The sequence below is a fragment of the Poecilia reticulata genome, linkage group LG6, assembly GCF_000633615.1.
Source record: "Poecilia reticulata strain Guanapo linkage group LG6, Guppy_female_1.0+MT, whole genome shotgun sequence".
Classification (NCBI taxonomy): domain Eukaryota; kingdom Metazoa; phylum Chordata; class Actinopteri; order Cyprinodontiformes; family Poeciliidae; genus Poecilia; species Poecilia reticulata.
The window spans coordinates 24,858,950-24,878,130 of record NC_024336.1 but is presented as its reverse complement, the minus strand read 5'-3'; the positions used below and the strand labels follow the sequence as shown (position 1 = coordinate 24,878,130).

General features: G+C 40.1%; 1 protein-coding gene across 1 annotated transcript in view; it reads left to right on the top strand.

Annotated features, from left to right (window-relative positions):
* The first annotated feature begins 13,373 nt into the window (after positions 1 to 13,373).
* Positions 13,374 to 19,181, top strand: part of klf13 (Kruppel like factor 13) — a 25,745-nt gene continuing 19,937 nt past the window's right edge. Inside the window, exon 1 of the mRNA XM_008412258.2 lies at positions 13,374 to 16,655. Coding sequence (XP_008410480.1) covers positions 16,178 to 16,655 — 478 coding nt within the window. The 5' untranslated portion in view covers positions 13,374 to 16,177. The remainder of the gene's footprint in view (positions 16,656 to 19,181) is intronic.

The window sequence follows — 19,181 nt, the reverse complement described above, 5'->3', positions numbered from 1 at the left end:
TCTTGTGTCGAAGAAAGCCTATGTAACATCTTACATGACGAAATATTACCCCCCAATTTTCACATAGCTTTAGTGTTTTCTTTGGGACGTTTTACTTGGTACTAATCTGATGGGAAAAGAATACTACAAGAACAAAGACAACTGTTGCTCTAAAAACCATGCAGCCACATTAGGTCTGGAAGATATGCACAGATGGATCATTGTGGCCGAGACACAGTCTCAGTCTGTGAGCTTTTTGTTTACATGCCTGTAAACTAACTGAAGATTTCCCGCATTAAATCAAAAAAGAAAGTCGCTGCAGTGGCTTCACACTGCTGGTGACCTACATTCAACTTGCCATGTCAGCCCAGAAAGTCAGGCTGGGCATGCATCCTGCAGACGGGAGACTCCCAGAGAACATAGCAACAGAAACTCTCCTCCCACCTTTCCCTCCCCTCCCCTTCCTGGCTGGGGCTGGAGCGATGCGGGCCAGGCAGGCAGCGGGCTCGTTGCATTCGGCTCCTGCTTCAGCTTTTTTTTTTTTTTTTTTTTTGGAGGGGGAGGTGGGTGCAGGGACTGGTTTAACATATGGCTTATTGTGCATTGCAGGCTATATAGCTTTTCAGATCCCCAACGCTGTCCAAAAGCCACAGACTAAAAGTGCAGGATGGATGATTTCAGGGAAGCCAAAAATCATGGCGTTGCTGCTGTGCGCAAATCCGAGCAGTTCTCTATTAAAACTTTAGTGCGCTCCCTGATTGACTTGTTGTCATGGACAGACTCCTTAATAACACCGTGTGCAACAGTTTAAAAGCGGTAATCACGCTGGTTGTCCACACCCGCAGACAGCTGGTGGAGAATGATGACTACCTGTTTGTTTTGGAGCGGGGCATGTTGTTGGCACACTTTACGGCTCCGTTGCGTGCCTAGCAGAGCGGACCGCCACAGTTTGGTGACGCAAGGGGAACTATTAATATCTAAGGAACGGGATGTTCTCTATACAGCGCCGGGGTCACTTGAGGATAAACAGTCCCCTATAATCGGTGTCACTGTGGCGAGGCAGGAGCGATGGATTGACGAGTTTTCTTTCTTTCTTTTTTTTTTTTTTTTTCCAGGGAGCCACTCTGGCCTCCCCCCACTCACGCACCCGAAGCATCTCCGCGGTCAAGCGGGTTCATGCGTCGAGCTGCGGGGGTTGTGTGCGTGGAGCCTCGCCCACTTATGAACCCAGTGACACCAGTGCACACACTGGTCGGAGCCATGAAAACAGCCATGTGATGTAAGAACACCTCTGTGGAAATCGTTTGTTTTGAAATTCAGCCTGCCTGTTTTTCGTTTGAACTTTCTTTGCACCGTAGAGTATTTAAAGGGGGCGCCGAAAGGACAACCTTTTCTCCCACATTTTTAAACTGCGAGCCTGTCATGCGTCTTAAAGGTGCACGGCGAAAAGTTGTAAAATGCAAACGTCATAATGGAGCTTCAACAAAGACAACGGTTCAGGAGTGGGACAATGCAGTGTTTACACTTTTCAGATATGTCTTTTGCCTTGGATCTTTTTTTTTTTTTTTTTTAAGAAACTTAAATGTTTTTAGATTATAATGCGGATTGTAACGCCAGACAAAAAATAACCAAAGTTAAAAGAAAATCAAAATTTGGACTGCTGAGTTCAGATTCACAAGCCTTACCTTTGCCTGGTTTCTGCCAAACCTTGGGACCAGTAAATGACTTACCAGTAAATACATAATTTGCCTCAGCTAAGGTCGGTGTTCTCAATTCAACAATCAAGACTTTCCTGGAGATATTCTTTGGACGAAAGAGACAAAACTGGAYTTTTTTTGAAAACTGTCCTGTTGTGTGTGAGATCAAAACTAAGACAACATTTTAGAAATGCTTTAATATAGAGAGCTATGAATTTATAAGTACATCCTGAAGGAGAATCTCAAACTATCAGTTGCTACCATAAGCTAATCAATTAGGGTAATTCGGACTGAGATGTTGTTGGATAAGCAGTTAATGGTCAGAAACACAAAACCGACGGTGGCTATATAACTAAAACAATAATGCAAGGAAGAAAGGGTCAAATTCCTTGAAAGACCTACTTGATGCAGTACAATAAAGGATATTCTTATTCTTTTCTGTATGTAGATGCACTGTTTGGTGTTCCGATGCTGCGGAAAGAGTATAAATGCTAAAAAGCACATTTTTAATTCACAAGAACATTTTTTGTTGAGTTCCTTTTTTTCCCAGTCACATCTCCTCATAAGTTGCACGTAATGCGGTGGACATGTTTTTGCATATTCTAACAAAGCAAGAGCAAAATCAAACAACTTCCTTAGAAACAACCACAATAACAAAACAAAACAAAACAGAGCAGCCTTCTAGCCCTTCGAAATGTGTTTCATTTCACATATATTCCACAGTCAAAAAGCAAATCAATTWTTACATTTTATAAGAACAGATGCATAGCTAATTGTTTAAATATGTAATACATCAATTTACAAATAGCTTACATGATTATGTCACGGTTTATTAAATTTGCGGTTATTTGCTGAAGCACATCATGGATCTGTCAGCTCAAACATCGTAATCAGGATTATTACCACTGTTCTTATCATTGCAATTGCTCTGAAGCTAAACTGTTGTGCAGATTGTCCAATCAATTCCTGGGGTCCAATAATTAAATTCTGAACAAATTATTTATGAATTGTAACAGATAAAATGATACACGTTTAATGAATTAATTTGACATGTTGATTTTTATATTTATACTTAATTACTGAGACTTTTAAATCACGCAAAATGCATTTAATTTTTCATTTATTAAAGCTATTTACATTTAAATTTGAACATATAAAAAATAAATGATTTAATAAAGTAGTTATCACAATGTGACACTTTTGGCCATTGATACTTTTGATTATGATATATTATTAACATAACATATTTCGTGCCTTCTGCTTTGTAATATTTTATCTTCCACATGTGTGGAAGTGATAAAGTCATCCTCAGCTCCTCATGTGTTGCTTGTTTCACCTTTATATAGATGCTCTGATGAGGTTCTTTTTCAGTGTGTAATGGCTTTCGTTTTTTCATCAATGGTTATTCCCAGTGGGCTACATGTCATTTACACCTTCCACTGAATGGCTCTGAAAAAAAAAAGAAAAAGAAAAGTTAGTCATCCCTACAGCATAAAAAGTGCAAGATGATGCAGACTCTGCAGACTGAATTCTGTGTTTCAGAATCAGGTTCCCTCACCGGATGCCTTGTGCCCCAGCCCCCCGACATCCACACACTGGAGTGATCCATGCAGTTTGAACAGAGCTGCTGCCACTGAGCAAATGAAAGCAAAAAAAACAAAAACAAAACTGTGTCGCCTTCACTTTGCTCTTTTGAGTTGCATTGTGTGGAAGAGACAAAGCCCCCACGCTGTGGTGGTGGTGAGGATCAACAATGATGGCAGTACCAAGTCATCGTGGCTCAGCATCAGCCCGGGGTCAGCTGACTGACGCAGTTATTGTGAACTCAGCTCAGTTGCATACATAAGGGTCGTCACGTTTGCGTCACATGAGCAAAATAAGTGTCTTATTTTTTGAAGTTATGCAGGGAAGTACAACAGGGTCTGTCAGCGATGATGGGCAGCGCTCTGTTCTTTGTGGCGGCGGCAGCGTGGCGGGGGATGCAGGCAGGATTAACATAGTGGTGAAAAAAAGCAGCTTCTGTTATGTGGCTGAATGTCGAGAGCCTGAAGGCAGAGGGGAGACAACCGAATTCAACGTTTAGGCCAAACATCTCCCAGCACAGATCAGGCTCATCTCCCTCTTCTGTACTGAAAAACAGAAAATAAGACAGATGGCAAAAAAAAAAGAAAAAAGGTTGCAGTTTATCACACAGACTACCGACACTACTTAAGGAACTGTGACCTAGCCACTATCAAGCATTGTGTGTAAACAAGAGTACAAGATAAATAACAAGGAAGTTCAGAAAAACTACTAAGCATTGCCAAATCAGCAGTTTGTCAGTTTACAGCTTCACTTGCTAAGGATCTTGTACTGAATTAAAAAAAAAAAGACTTTTTTTTTTTTCTTCAAAAGATGATTAGGGGACTTTTTATACTTCAGTCAGCTACAGTCAAGCCAAAAATCCTTTCCATCCCTGGCAGAATTAGATTTAAAATTGTTATTATCTCCAAAACCCCGAGGCTCAACGGACTCCTTGCCAGCACCCTCATCTTTTGATCGCTTCATGATTCTCTTCAGATTCAAGTCAGAACTTTGGGTGAACCACACCAAAAGGTTAATATTACTTCCAGTCAAAACAAAGGAAAAAAATTAAATATTAGGGGGCTGGCCCTGGTTTAGCAAGCTAGGCTTTTTTGGATGACACAATATGGAGGTTGAGAACAGAAAAGTAATTTGGTTCATGCCTGAGACACGACAGTGTTTGTCCATTCTCACCCTCTGCCCACGTGCATTTTTGCCATCTGATGGGGATCTCATGACAGTTGAATCTTTATAGCAACCCAGTAACACTGTAACCAGTAAATCCTGCTGAGCGGCAGGCAGGCAGGCAGACAGGCCTCACTTTGCTACAATTACATGTAGTTTGAACTTGTTTTCTTGTTTCGGCTACACCTGACGGATTCATCAGAGATTACTGCGTTCACAATCTGGTGTTCCTTTCGCTTCCTGGTCAAAGGAACAAGGAACAATCTTTCACTTGCACTTCAGTGAAACACAAACATGTGGGAGGCTGTAAGGTGGGCGGGTGTAAGCTCTGTGTTTAATCACGTGTATTAAACTTACATGTTTAGACTTTAGCACCTGCGTGTCTTTTGTATGACTAATCTTATTTTCTCTACTGGTGAAAATGTGATCTTGTTTTGTCATCATTAGTCATGAGGCCCAACCGCTGATCTCTAGTGTCTTATTAACTATGAGTAAGATTGAGGAGGTGCAACACAAAAGAGAAACTGTGTATTTTCATACCCTGTCTCTGGTATCTTACTCTGCTGTCGTCAAACAACTTTGTGTGTGTGTGTGTGTGTGTGTGTGTGTGTGTGTGTGTGTGCGTGGGTGTGTGCATGTGCGTGTGTGTGTGTCAGCGAGTTCCTGACTCACAGTGTCTTAATTCCAAAGAAACTGATATTTGATAAGAAAATGTGACATTACCAGAAGTACTAACTTTATAACTGAACTGCACTAAAACACTTTTAAGTGCTTTATTACTTCTTCTGCTATGATAAGTCAGTTTTGCTTTCAGAGATTTTTGACAAGTGCCTTTTTAACGGCAACAGTGGCTTAAAGGAAATGGTGACAAATTGTTTAAGTTAATAAATTATCGGGTTTATGAGCAGTTACATTTTAATTTAAAGCAACCAAGGCGGCAAGGAGATGCTTAACTGTAGAACACTGGGTCAAAGTTGTAATTTGTCTGAAACTTTGGTCCCTTAACAGTAAAACCATCCACATATCTTTATGGATTTAGATATACACTCTGCATTAGCAAGATTAAGATTTTAAACATGGCGCTTGTTTTATTATTTTGAATGTGTTGCCATTTATTTGAGGGAGCTCCTGCGCTAAACTATAGTGCTGTAAAAAAAAAACAAAAAAAAAAAAACTTTATTTCTTCTGTTTTTGTTTCTCACACTAAATGTGTCAGATGAATCAAATTTTAAAATCGGGCAAAGATGGCCTGAGTGAATACAGAAACCATTGGGCGCACGCACAGTCCCCAATCCCTGATTGGTAAAACAGGTCCGTACCTGTTTTACCTGCTTGGATGCATGAAATGGAGCACAGAATAATGTTATTGACTCTGAGTTAAACTATGAGGAAATTTCACCAGTTTGTGGTTTGCAACTCAAATACAGTTCAGTTGGTTGACGTCATTCCTCAATTCAAGGTTTGACACTCCAGTAAAATTGAAATCCAACCTTCAAGCTCTGTGCTGAAGCTGTTAAGTCCATGTTTGAGATTATAACATTTGAATTTGGGAAATAAAAGTAAAATCTATGTACACTTCCCTTAAAAGTCCATGTTTTTCTTTACCCACATAGGTATGCTCTATTTTTTGGATGGTATATTTTTTTTATAATTCAACCATTAGGTATGCAGCCTTCTTTTGTAACACAACCACATATTTTTATTGACTTGAAAAACCCATTCTGAGGTTGACAGGTTAGTGGATGTAACTGAGTGTTTGCTATGTTCTTTTTTCCTGATAAACCTACATTTTGCTCCAGTGATTTGTTTTTGGTTCTCGCTTTGTTCAAAATTCAGCCTTAGATGACATTTTTTGAAATATATTTTGTAATTTCAGATGAAACATGCTGTAAAAAGTATATATATATTGCTTACAACAAATGACACTAAGCAGAAAATTTGTTAAAGTATACTAATAAAGATGTCATTAATGTACAAATCTACTAACGTGTGTGGTTTCTTGATGCATTCGACATAATTTGTGTTATTTTAACGATGATTTTGCGTTACAGCTCTCAGGAATGTGCAATGTAAAGACGTGAATTTAAACTGAATCATGTTCCTTAGTTTTTCTAAAAGCTTTGCTTTTTTAAAGCAAACTTTCCGTCTGAGTTTCACTTCCTTGCACACTGCAAGGGGTTTTGCACTCACAAACAACAACTGCATAGTACCTCTTTAAAGTTTGGCAACAGCGTCTTTCTTTACTCAAACTTTATCAGCCTCACAGAGCTCAGTATTTTCCACTGATCACCACAACCTTCTGCCAAGAGAAGAAAACCTCATTTAAACTCATTTATGTTTGTGGCTTTTATAGCAATTYCCCCTGTTGGAGGAGGGGATCTTCTTTTTGTTCTGCCACCAGAGCTTTGACACAGCAGTCCAAGCAGCCTGATTGTTACAGTGGTCAGACTGCCCTGTGCTCACACAGAGGATCTTTTCCACTGCAAACAGAAGTGAAGAGGCCAATCAAATCGCTGTTCTTGCCTGAGAACATTATGTCAGTGCCAGACAGTGTGTTGTTTGGACACTGCACACCGGGGGTTGGTGCGAGGATTTGGGAACGTACAAAAGCGCTCTTGAATCATCACAATGCTCCAGCTCCGCCGATAGATAAACTCCGCTTTGAATCYGAGTTTAAAGATCACTTTTTACCGCTGCTTTTTACTTCACTGAGAATCAGTTGTACAATGTTCTCGTCTCTCTGTCTCGCTTGGCTTTCTTGCACTTGACGCCCATTGGTAGTTGATAAACACTCACAGTTTCTGCACAGCTCTGGGAAATAACTCTGTGAAAGAGGAACTATACCCTCTTGCTGTGCTCTCGTTAGAAAAGATTGCTAGAGCACCAGATGAAACACAAGAACGCCACGTTGTTTTTGGGGGGTTTTTTTTGTGGTGAAAGAATATGTAAAATAATACAGCCAGATGGCCCTCTGAATGCCACATTGCCTTGCTCACACTAAACACTGGGAACTTCACTATGTGAGCTTTTGTGCACAATACAGAAAATGTGCATTCATCCTCACACAAGGATTTCAGCAGCTGCAGGAAAATAGGCTTTTTTTTTTGGTAAAGCATGAGTTGATTCCCCTTAAAAACTTTTTTTGTACCGAACTGCTTCACTGACTTTTAAACATGAAATAGAGAAAATATTAGCARATGTTGCCATGAAATGAGAGAATCTAAGCAAAAGTTTACAAAGGACCAACTTAAGCATGGAAAAACAAGAGTGKGTGTGTCACTTTAATCAGTACTGTTGAGTGAGTTATGACTTTCTTTTTTTAATTGAATGACTTTACTGTGTTACTTTAAACATAAAGTGTAAAAGCTAAATTCGTTTTACCTAAGAATTTCATCAAACTTATCAAAATCAATAGCTTCATCACCTACGTAATAGCCTAGAAACTAGAAAGCCATCGTGTTGCAGTGCTTTGTAGCTTTCCTCTTTTCTTTCAATAATGGTGTCACTTGTCTCTTGCTGGAGGATAAACTAAGGAAGACTGTGTTTGTGGCTCCTGGCTGGATTTCATTTGGCTCAGACCAATGAGCTGCTCAGAGCAGGGGTTTGAATCAAATTGCTGGTTTGCTGAATCGCAGCAATGCTTCTCCAAAAATGCACAACACATGCATTTAGAAGGACGTTGCACACTAAGATATGATGAAATACCGAGACTCCACAAAGTTATTTTGGATTCAGTAACACACACACTCATCAGGCACTTTATTAGGCTTGTCTGTTCAATATTATATTTGAAACCTGAAACCATGGCTCAGATCCTTCCTGCCTTGCATCAACARATAAGGTTGGTCGTGTTGGTTTAATGTTGTGGGGGATTCTTGGCACACTTTRGGCCCCTTAGCACTAAGTAACGGTCTRGTAATGTCCATCCCTGTTTGACTGCAGTGTTGCCAATATTCTGACGTTTACTTCCAGCAGGATAATGCACCATGTCACAAAGCATCAAATAATTTAAAATAATATCTCATATTAAAAAAGGGCTGCACAGTGGCGCAGTTGGTAGAGCTGTTGCCTTGCAGCAAGAAGGTTCTGGGTTCGATTCCCGGCCCCGGTCTTTCTGCATGGAGTTTGCATGTTCTCCCTGTGCATGTGTGGGTTTTCTCCGGATACTCCGGTTTCCTGTTTCTCACACTAGTCCAAAAACATGACTGTTAGGTTAATTGGCCTCTCCAAATTGCCCCTAGGTGTGAGTGTGTGTGTGCATGGTTGTTTGTCCTGTGTCTCTGTGTTGCCCTGTCCAGGGTGAACCCCGCCCCTCGCCCGGAACGTTAGCTGGAGATAGGCACCAGCAACCCTCCCGACCCCACTAAGGGACAAGGGAGTAAAGAAAATGGATGGATGGATGGATATGTCATATTAAACCTGAATTCATTGTATCCCATTGGCCTTCACGGTCACAGATCTTAAACTATGAGCACCTTGGGGATGTGCTGAAACAAGAGATTTGTCTCYTAGATGTGTCACCAAAACAATCTGCAGCAGCTGTGTGATGTCAATGAGAAAATCTCTGAGGAATGTTTCCAACATCATGTTAAATCTATTTCACAAAGAATAAAGGCGGTTCTCAAGACTAAARAGGGGCCAATAGATTCATGCTGCTCACATGGAACCCCTTAATATTTGGTGAACTGTTGATCAACAAGTTGTACTTTGACCACTTGCCTGTGCAGCCACCAGCAAGCTCCTCGCTTATATCTGGCCTTTTTGGCCATTTTGGTCACTCTTTCTGGCAGAATTTGTTGAGTTCATTAAAATTGTTTGGCTTCCTGGGACAATTTTTTCTTCCTGCTCCTTTTTCACTCGTCTGCTGTAAAAAATGTGAGCGGATGGGCTGGTTAATTAATAATGACATTTGTGTGAATAAACTCAAGTGTAGTTGATTGATTGATTGATTGATTGATTGATTGATTGATTGATTGATTGATTGATCGATTGATTGTATTGATTGATTGATTGATTGATTGATTGATTGATTGATTGATTGATTGATTGATTGATTGATTTGGGAAGACGATTCCAGATGCTTAATGTTAGTTTGCTTTGTTCAATTAATGATCCGTTTTCACTGTCCTGTTCAAACATCCACTCCCAGTTCTAATTATCTAGATGTGAATTTGGGTTAAAGTTAAAAGATTTTGAAGACTGTAGGCTTTCTTTTTTTTTTTTTTTTTTTTTTTACATTTTTCTGTGCAATGCACCAGTACTGCTGACAGTGACACAGGCCCCCAACTTCCCAACAAACTGGACATTTAGAATACTGTTTGGTATTGAAAACCTTACCTCCTGAAGTTTACTCCTAACAGCCATGTTTCCCCAGAATAAATTTGGATTGTTAATGTGGGCAGCAAAATATTTTAGAATTGTCCATTTTGGACGATGATTTCTTCTTGCATCATCTGAGCTCCTGGGCTTCAGTGAAGAATTAAATTGCATTTATGGCACTTTCCAGTTCAGGAACGGGGAGTGACCTTGGTTGTGACTGTGTTGTGCCTGAACATCATAACCAACCTTAACATAATGATTTACTTGTACTTAGTTGAACTAGAGCTCTTGGAATCTGCAGTGGTTTAGGCTCCAGARGACTTTTCCAATTTGTGGAAATCTTTAATTATCCTTCTTAAATTGTTAYAGAGATACTTTTTCTGAGTAAAGCTTAATCTAATGTATGCTATCTAATAAAAATAAATGATAGTTTAACACCAGCAGAACTACCATCTGCATTCAATCGTGATAGCTCATTAGAGGTCAATTTGAGGTCACTTATTAAAGGATTTGTCTGGATGTATGTTTATATTTGAATTGTTTATTCTGGCCATTTATTAAGAAAATCGCTAGTAAATTTAAACTTATCCAAAAAATTTGTATTTTTAAAACCCCAGCATTTTTTATTGCATGATAATCTCACCCTGGAAAAGGAGCACAACAATTAAATCATCAGAAAAGCTCCAAATTAATATGACCTTAATTCCCATGATGAGAGTCTTTAAACTTCTGACTTCACCCCACACACTTACATGTCTATTCTGTCGAGAACATAATTAAACTCATTTGAGATCCTGTGGTGGAGAATTATTCTCTCTCTGGGGAATCTCTGCAGAATAAAACCAATAATTTGGCAGCGGTAAATGCTGCTGGTGCGCTATTGCAAGTCTCAGAGCCCTTACTGTGTGCAAAACTGTTCCAAAAAGGTGACATGATGCATGTAAAACTTTTGTAAGTAAAACTTCATTTATTCAGCACTTTTCAATATAAAAATCACAAAGTTTTTAACAAAAGATATAGCTTCATCAGACAATAAAGACACACAAGACAATATTAAATAATCTAAAAAAAMCAAACAAAATTATAATGTTTCATCATGCCTTCAAAGGAAGCCACTGAATCCACTGATTTTAGAGTCAGAGGAAGGACATTTCAAAGTCTTGCAGACACAGAAGAGAATGGCTGTCTCTCCTTTGGTTTTCAATCTTGTATGGACGACTATCAGTAGGTTTTGATGACAGGACGTGAGGGCCCTAATGGAGGTGTAATGATGTAGTAGTCCAGAGATGTAGACCGGTGTCTGACGATGTAAAGCTATCCAGGTCAAAACAATTAACCTCGAAGTGCACTCAATAATCAACCAGGAGCCAMTGAAGTTGCATTAGTAATTGAGTCATGTGACAAAGTTTTTAAGATCTAGTCCGAAGCAAAGCAGCATTTTGTACCGACTACAGCCGGTCTTAATTTAACAGCTGAAAAGCACCCTGCAATAATCCAGCCAAGACAAAACAAAAGAAGGAATTAAAATTTCCATCTCAGGTTGGAAAACAACTGGGCTAAATTTGGCAATGCTTCACAAATAGTAAAATCAGGATTGATTTCTCTTAATGACACAAGGCACTTCTGTGTTAATGTGTGTTTTCATCAGTGGTGGAGAAAGTATTCAAAATATGTACTTAAGTAAAAGTACAAATACACAGACAAAAATGTACTCAAGTAAAAGTAAAACTGCCACATTAACATAAAAGTAAAAAAGTACTGGCTTTTAAAATTACTTAAGTATTAAAAGTAAAAGTACTTGCTGAATGCATTACCTAATCCCTAATAAAATATYGTTAAGTGAACACATCATATTTAATTTTAATACATTAGAAATGTGCCATTTTAATTAACAATGCCACAGATAAAGCATGTTTTTATTGTGTTTACTCTGTAACATAGTTTAGACTTAGATATGTGATTCTATGCATCATAATTTCAGGGATGGAAACATCTTGTCTCCTGTCCTAACAGCATGAACTTCACTTTTTTGCCACTAGTGGSATTTATTTATAAAGAAATCCAACAGAAAGGGGATGGAAAGAAGGTGGGTGGGAGAGGACAGGCAACCGAGGAGCCATGTAGCAGAGTTGTAGTCAAGACCACCTACCCAAGACCAAGTCAAGACCAGCATCCCGCGCTACATGACACAAAAAATTAAGTTTTACCTATCAAAATTGCTTCTCAAATTGATCTGAAAGATCCACATTCCCATAAAACACCTAGACATTAAATACTTAGAGCTKAAATAAATTTAATCAGTAAAGATCCGTCCAGAAGAATCGGATCGTTCCTGAATGTCATATCAATGCAGACTTTGGTCACAGCATTGTCCCATATTTGCAACACCTCAGTCAAAACCTCCACACAATAATTCAGCCATGAGTGACAACTTTTTTTCATCGCAGATGCAACATGTGTGTCTCAGTCAGTACAGCTAGCTTTGCTAGCATCACGTCCACGGAGCTTACCTTTCTTTAAGCTTTCCTTCCAAGTGACGCTAAAAGTTGGATGAAGTCCCCACCGTCTGTGAAAATGAAGCGCTGCTTATTTTACATGTCGCCAAATCTATTATTTATGCAGCGCTATTACAGACGATTAGACAGACACCTTCTCCCGCTCTGAGGAAACCACTGCGCATGTCTTGGAGCTTCGTGTGCGAGTAAAGGTGGAGGTCCTGGGTGACAACAGACACGTAAGTCACGTTATTGCTTGGATTTTACGGCGCCACCTTTAATCCCTGAACTTCACATTTTAACAGAAAAAAAGAGCAATGATGTAACGAGTAACGCGACACTTTTGTGGAAATGTAGTGAAGTAGAAAGTACAGATACTTACTGTAAAATGTAGTGGAGTAAAAGTAGAAAGTATCCATTATCAAATCTACTTAAGTAAAGTACAGATACACGAAAATTGTACTTAAGTACAGTAACGAAGTACTTATACTTCGTTACTTCCCACCACTGGTTTTCATTCATTATTTTTCTCTTCATGTATCACTTAATGATAAGGACAAATTCATTGCCAACTCTGTAGCCTGCTGTCTGTAAAGAATGTTCAAGATAAAGTAGATAAAATGACAAATTACAAATTCTTCATCAACTCAACAAATCTTGACAACAAGTCCATAACTTCTGACACATTTAAAACAGGTGATTACGTAATATTTTCTGTGGTAAAAGAAAGGCTCTCATCGAACTCGCAGATGATCACATACAGATGTTTTCATTGACATTTAGAAGGCTGTTGATGGTGGTTTTTGTCCTGGCAACTGGAAGGCCACATGTAGAATCTCTCTTTATTGTTATTGACACCAGCAAATGTTAAGAATGATGTGACATAAAAGCTTGTGTAATTCATCTGTCACTTATTAACTTGATAGAGCTGCGCTTTCATAACAACCTCAGTAATTGCTGTTTTTCATGAATCACTATTATGGCGACCATTTTAGAACAGCAGTTCTTAAGGAATTTTGTCATGTGGCAGGTCATCATTAATGCAAAAAAATAAAATAAAAAATAGGAGTAACAAACACACTTTTTCATTGAATTATTACATTTAATTGAAAGATGCCATTTAATCATGCTCTGTATTTGAAGTTCCAGGTTACATAGGTAAACAGAAGTTGCCATTTTTAGTGGCAAAGTTGGAGGCTTATCACAACTCCAGCACCACTAAAGCCAAGTACCACCAACAGATCTCATGAAGGTCACTGCACAATCTCCATTTTGTACAGTATGTTACTTAACTTGTGCAGGAAAAATAGAAGTGACTTGACACAAAGTTCTATTTATCAAGCTTCGACAGGCATTAAGGGGCTTTCAGGCTGAATATTTCACTAACTCTGCTGTGCTCTCAAATCCATTCATTTGTACCTCATGATCTGTGCAACAAAGGTTTTGCGTTGCGCGAAACAAAGCTCAAGTGGCGCACACATCCCACTTTGCTGTGTAGGTGTGAGCAGCTTAGTGGAGCTTGTATTGCACTCTTTCCAAAGCTGGAATTTGCTAAAAATTTAACCGTGGTGTGCGGCCGGCTGTGTGGTTGGCGGATACTTGTGCAACCAATGGAGACGGAGTATCTAGCTATTTCATATCTCACAACAAAATGTTCATTTTTATTGATGGTTTTAGCACAATAAAAATGCATTTGAAGATAAAATATGGCTATCATCTACTTATGAAACGTCCATTTCTTTAAACTGTTCTCTGTTGCGGTTTAATAGAGCCTGGCACTATCAGGGATATTTTCACTTTAGCAACACAGGTTTCCCTGTAAAACATCCAAGGGAAGTTCAGCGAATGCCACATTCGGTCTGAAAGCCACTTTATCAGGAAAGTGAGTGAATTCATAGGAATAGACCAGCCATCGTATGTCCTACTGCATCTCGTAAACAAACCCAATAAGTGTTTCTATCTTGCCCCTTAGATGCATCATTCAACTTTAAAAATGCAGAAATGAAGAATATTCTTTCTCAAATTCCATTATTTTAAATTATTTTATGTCTTCAAGACAAGAGATTCATATTTAACCAAGTCTTTATGGCAGATTGCATGCCCGTAGAAACTATGGAAAGCTTTTTTCTTTGCAAAATAAAAAATGTTGCATGTTGAAAGCAACCATATTGAATGGCACTCATGTTGAATGTACCAGTGGTGCAGTTGGTCATGCCAAAAATGTCTATCTGCCCATCCGTCCTTATTTGATCTAGAATTTTGTTTGCCCTCTTTGGGCAGATTGCAGATTAGCATGGTGAAGAGGCACAGTGGGGGGGTCCCTGCCCTCTTTTAATATTTAATTACATGTTTTGCAACTATAAAGACACAACCACACCCACAGAGTTTATACACATTTTATTAGCACTTTCGAACCTAAACATTCACATAAAGCACAGCATTTACTGGCATTTTTGTCACATTGACATCCTGATAACAAAATTTGACTCTCACGAATTGTGAGTAAAACAAGAACTCAGGTTACTGGAACTATATATTACATTTTGAGATGTTCATCCATTAGAGATTGGAAACTTTTCCGCTTTCTTCTTTTTTTCTGTTTGAATCAAATTCCACGTTTTCCAGACTTATTACTGCAAATAATAAGACTGGGGAAATACAGAATTTGGTTGGTCAAACTCCAACCAAATAAGCAGAGCATTAACCACAGAGTTGTGGTCTTTGAGGCTTGGGTGTCTTGCAACTTTTGGACGTCCAACACACCATAATGAAATAACTGAATGATCTCCTCATATGCACAGGTTCTACAGACTCCTGTTAATTACTCAATATGTAATTGATGCAAAGGTGCATCTGTACAAGGTCCTGGTGTGTTTTGAAGGGTGCTTGGGAAAAGGGTCATTGTTATCATTGTCATTATTAATGAAAACCAGGTATAATTTTTCCTTCACTTTGCAGGCTTTGAATTGTTTGCATCATGTTCAATCCCATTAACGTACTTTGAGGTTGGAGGCAGAAACATGACAAAATGCTAAAAACTTCAAGGGTTATGAATACTTTTGAAAACACAGCAAACCTGACTCCCACGAGTGTACGGTGTGTGTTTATCAGTTAAGGTCTGTGCTTTGGTTCTTCTTCTGTTTTTCAGAGGTGACCTCTGTGACCAGGGTCGCACAAAGAGGTCACGTGACACTGAATGATCTCGAAACGTCCCTGGTGATATTCCTCTGCCCGGCTGATCAAAAAAAATGCACCAAATAAGATACACCTAGTCACGGGTTTCTTTCTGCTGCATCAGTGTGGCTGCCTCGACAATTCCTAGCGGCAGGTAGAGGGCTGCATCCTCTGGACGCATAGAAACAGCGCAGCTCAAACTTTCTAGTAACTCGTGTTGCTCGGAGCACTTGGGGACAAGCTGTACCCAATGAATGAGCCACTCCTCTGACGATGCTGCCGAGCGCTGCCCGGCTCGACACGCCCCCAGCATGGATACAGCGAGCTGGAGCAGGCGCTCGGGAGACGCGCTCACTGTGCGGGAGACAGTCTGAAGCCGCAATGGGAGTTAACGCATCCAAGTTTCAAGAGTTCCTGCTACCGGTGTCGCTGCACTAAACAAAGACTCCGGTTTCCGTTTTCTCCCTCCCTTTCTCTTTCTCTCTCTATCTCTCTCCCTCCCTCTCTTTCTGTGTGAGAGAGAGAGATCTCTGCGTTTTTTTTTTTTGTTGTTGTTTTTTTTTTTTTTTTTKTTTGGTGCGAGGCGTTTCTCGCACAGGATGTTGATGATTTTGGAAAGCCGGGTAAGATCATAAAGTCAGTTCTCTCCGATGAGAACGACCTCCACCTCACCGCCACTACACAAAGGGAAGCACGGTGCAAGTACTTTTTTTTTTTTTTTAACAACCTCCTACACGCGGATTTATTTCATTTTTCCTCCCCCGAATGTCATTAAGAAGCAGAGGAGGCTGTTTCAAAGACAGAATGGATCACTTTGCAGCAGAGTGCCTTGTTTCAATGTCCAGTCGTGCAGTTGTTCACCCTCCTAAGGGCAACAGGGAGATTAAACCGGAGATCCCAACCTCTTCCAGGACAGGGGAGGAAATAAAGGAGCCCCTGGTGAAGGAGAACTCCTCGATTTTCGTGGTGGCGAGGATCCTGGCGGATTTTAACCAGCAGACACCCAACGGCGTTGCCGAGCAGGCAAAGATAAAGGAGGAGAGCACGCCGAACCTGAGAGAGGATGGAAACTCTGCCACACCTACCGCCACCTCCGATCCTGCGCTCAGACAAAGAGGCAAGAGATCGAGAGGTCGGACAGAGCAGGAGCCACCTCAGAAAAAGCACAAATGCAACTATTCTGGCTGTGAAAAAGTTTATGGCAAATCCTCCCACCTCAAAGCTCATCTAAGGACACACACAGGTCAGTTCGATCGGATGCAGGTGCTGAATGCTGCTTTGTTGTGTTCCCGTTTCACACGGGAGTAAAATAAAACTGAGAATACTGTCTGATCTAAATAAGGTAGCCTATACATTAAAACTGCTTTTGTTGTTGGTGACATTCGGGAATCCACCTGAAATAAATGAAACTAACGCGCTCGCGCTGCATAGCTTCATAATGATAACATGCCTGATTGATCACGGCTCTGAGTTATATAAACTTTATAATGTCCTTTTAATTTCTGGGAAGGGAGGCTTGAAAACAGTGCCACTCCCACTCAAGTCTTTAAGCTTTGTCCTCCCCCCTCCACTCTTCCTCCACCCCACTGAACACACGCACGCACATCCACCACCGCATTGGACAGTATGTTCAAACTGAAACTGCGGTGTACACGTAGAACTACATTAAGCTACGTTTCCTGAAGACGATTGCTCCTTTTGAAAAAAAAAAAAAAAAAAAAGTAAAAAGAAATGGTTTGCTTCAAAGCAGCATGAGCTTATGAAAAAAAAAAAAGCAAAACATGTAGCCATAAATGCGCAGAATCAGTCAAGTGTGCATGGGCATGCAGGAAGTTTGCAGAATCAGTCCAAAAAGTCCAATAAATGCGCTGTGAATCAACAGCGTGTGTCGCATGTGACCTTCCCTTACACACACACACACACACACACACACATATAGCCCCCAAAAAAATGCCCATACCTCCAGCTTTTAGCGCTTTGCATTCCACAGGATAGGACACTGAAGAAGGGAGGGGAGATACAGATCGACTGAAATTGGGGGATTGATAAGAGCTGTGCAGTCAGTCGCCTGTCTGCCCACAGCCCTTTGTTATGATGTGCCACACCCCCGCTAGACAGACTTGCCAGCTGATCTGGCCAGCAACAGACTCAGCTAGCTGAGCCTCGACTGAGGAGTCTCACTGCCGTTTCCTCGTGATGGGAGCGCTGCAGCTCACACCTCATCTTTTCGCTCCTCTTCTTCTGCACACGCAGGCACATGCATCATCTTGACAGGGCTGAGAAGAAAACTGAGCTCTCTGGATCACAGGATGAAGCACCTTGCGTGAGCGTGACCCACATTTGAGTCACTTGCTGCAGAAACGTGCAAGCATGAAGAAGCAGCTTCAAGAGATCCAACATATGTAGGGCACCCTCATCTTCAAGGCATTTTTTTTATCCACAGTTACACACCTTAGTCTGAGTTCCAATTCTAGCCATTTTCCCCTTTCCCACAGCGTTTAGCTCATGTAGTGGTTATGGGAAATGGGACACTCCTTCAAGGAGCTGATTCATCATCAGTTCCTACTGATTTCTGCCAGACTGAATAAAGCAAGCAGTCTAAATAGCCACTCGCATACCATACTTTCTAAATATTTATTCAGGAAGAAAAAAAAGTAGCCTTTGGGTCAATTTGCCCCTTTGTCAAAACTTATTGTATTCTTCCTCATAGGTTAGTGTATTCATAAACAATGGAGATAAGTAATTATAAAAATGTGTAAATCTCACATATAATTTAGTTCAGTTGTTTGTTAGAAGAAGTTTGTATTACACTCACTTACATTGGATTGTGATTCTGATCATTCCATCCATCCATTTTCTTTACACCCTTGTCCCTTAGTGGGGTCCGGAGGGGTGCTGGTGCCTATCTCCAGCTAACGTTCGGGTGTGAGGCGGGGTCACCCTGGACCCAGTCTGTCGCAGGGCAACACAGAGACACACAGGACAAACAACCACTCATACACACACTCACACCTAGGACAATTTGGAGAGGCCAATAAACCCATGCATGCACAGGGAGAACATGCAAACTCCATGCAGAAAGACCCGGGCCGGGAWTTGAACCAAGAACCTTCTTGTGCAAGGCAACAGCTCTACCAACTGCGCCACTGTGCAGCCCGGTTCTGATCCTTGTTTAGACTATAAAATGTAACAGATTGTAACAAAAAACAAATTGGCTAACCTCCTGCTGGTATTATTTGTGTTCATAGAACATATCAYGTTAGTGTACAGGATGGACAATGGCTTTAAATCGTTTCTAAAGTGGGCAGTAAATGTCCCATGGTACATAGGTGAGACTTTAGACACAGACACCTGTGAAAAATTATTTAAAAAAAAAACAAGCCCTAATAAAAATCTGACTCTTGATTTTTCCATGAGTGAGAAATATAAGTAGTTACATATGTAAATATTTACAATTGTTAGACAAAACTGAATTCTTCTGTTCTTTTTGTGTTTCTGAGTATCAATCTTCATTTACAGTCATACGATATTGCACCGCAACGACTGAAATATTAGTATTGCTGCTGCTAATAAATAATATGATTAATAAAAAAAGAGAAACAAGCATTTTTTTAATATACACTTTATTTGATTAAATCTATAAAAGGTCAGTAATCCAGTGTACTAACCATTTCATACAGAGTTGTTACAAAACAGCTGATTTTAGCTGATTTTAGTACAATTTTAGTACAATAGTCTCCAAAGTTGAAAGGTATTACTATGCTGATAA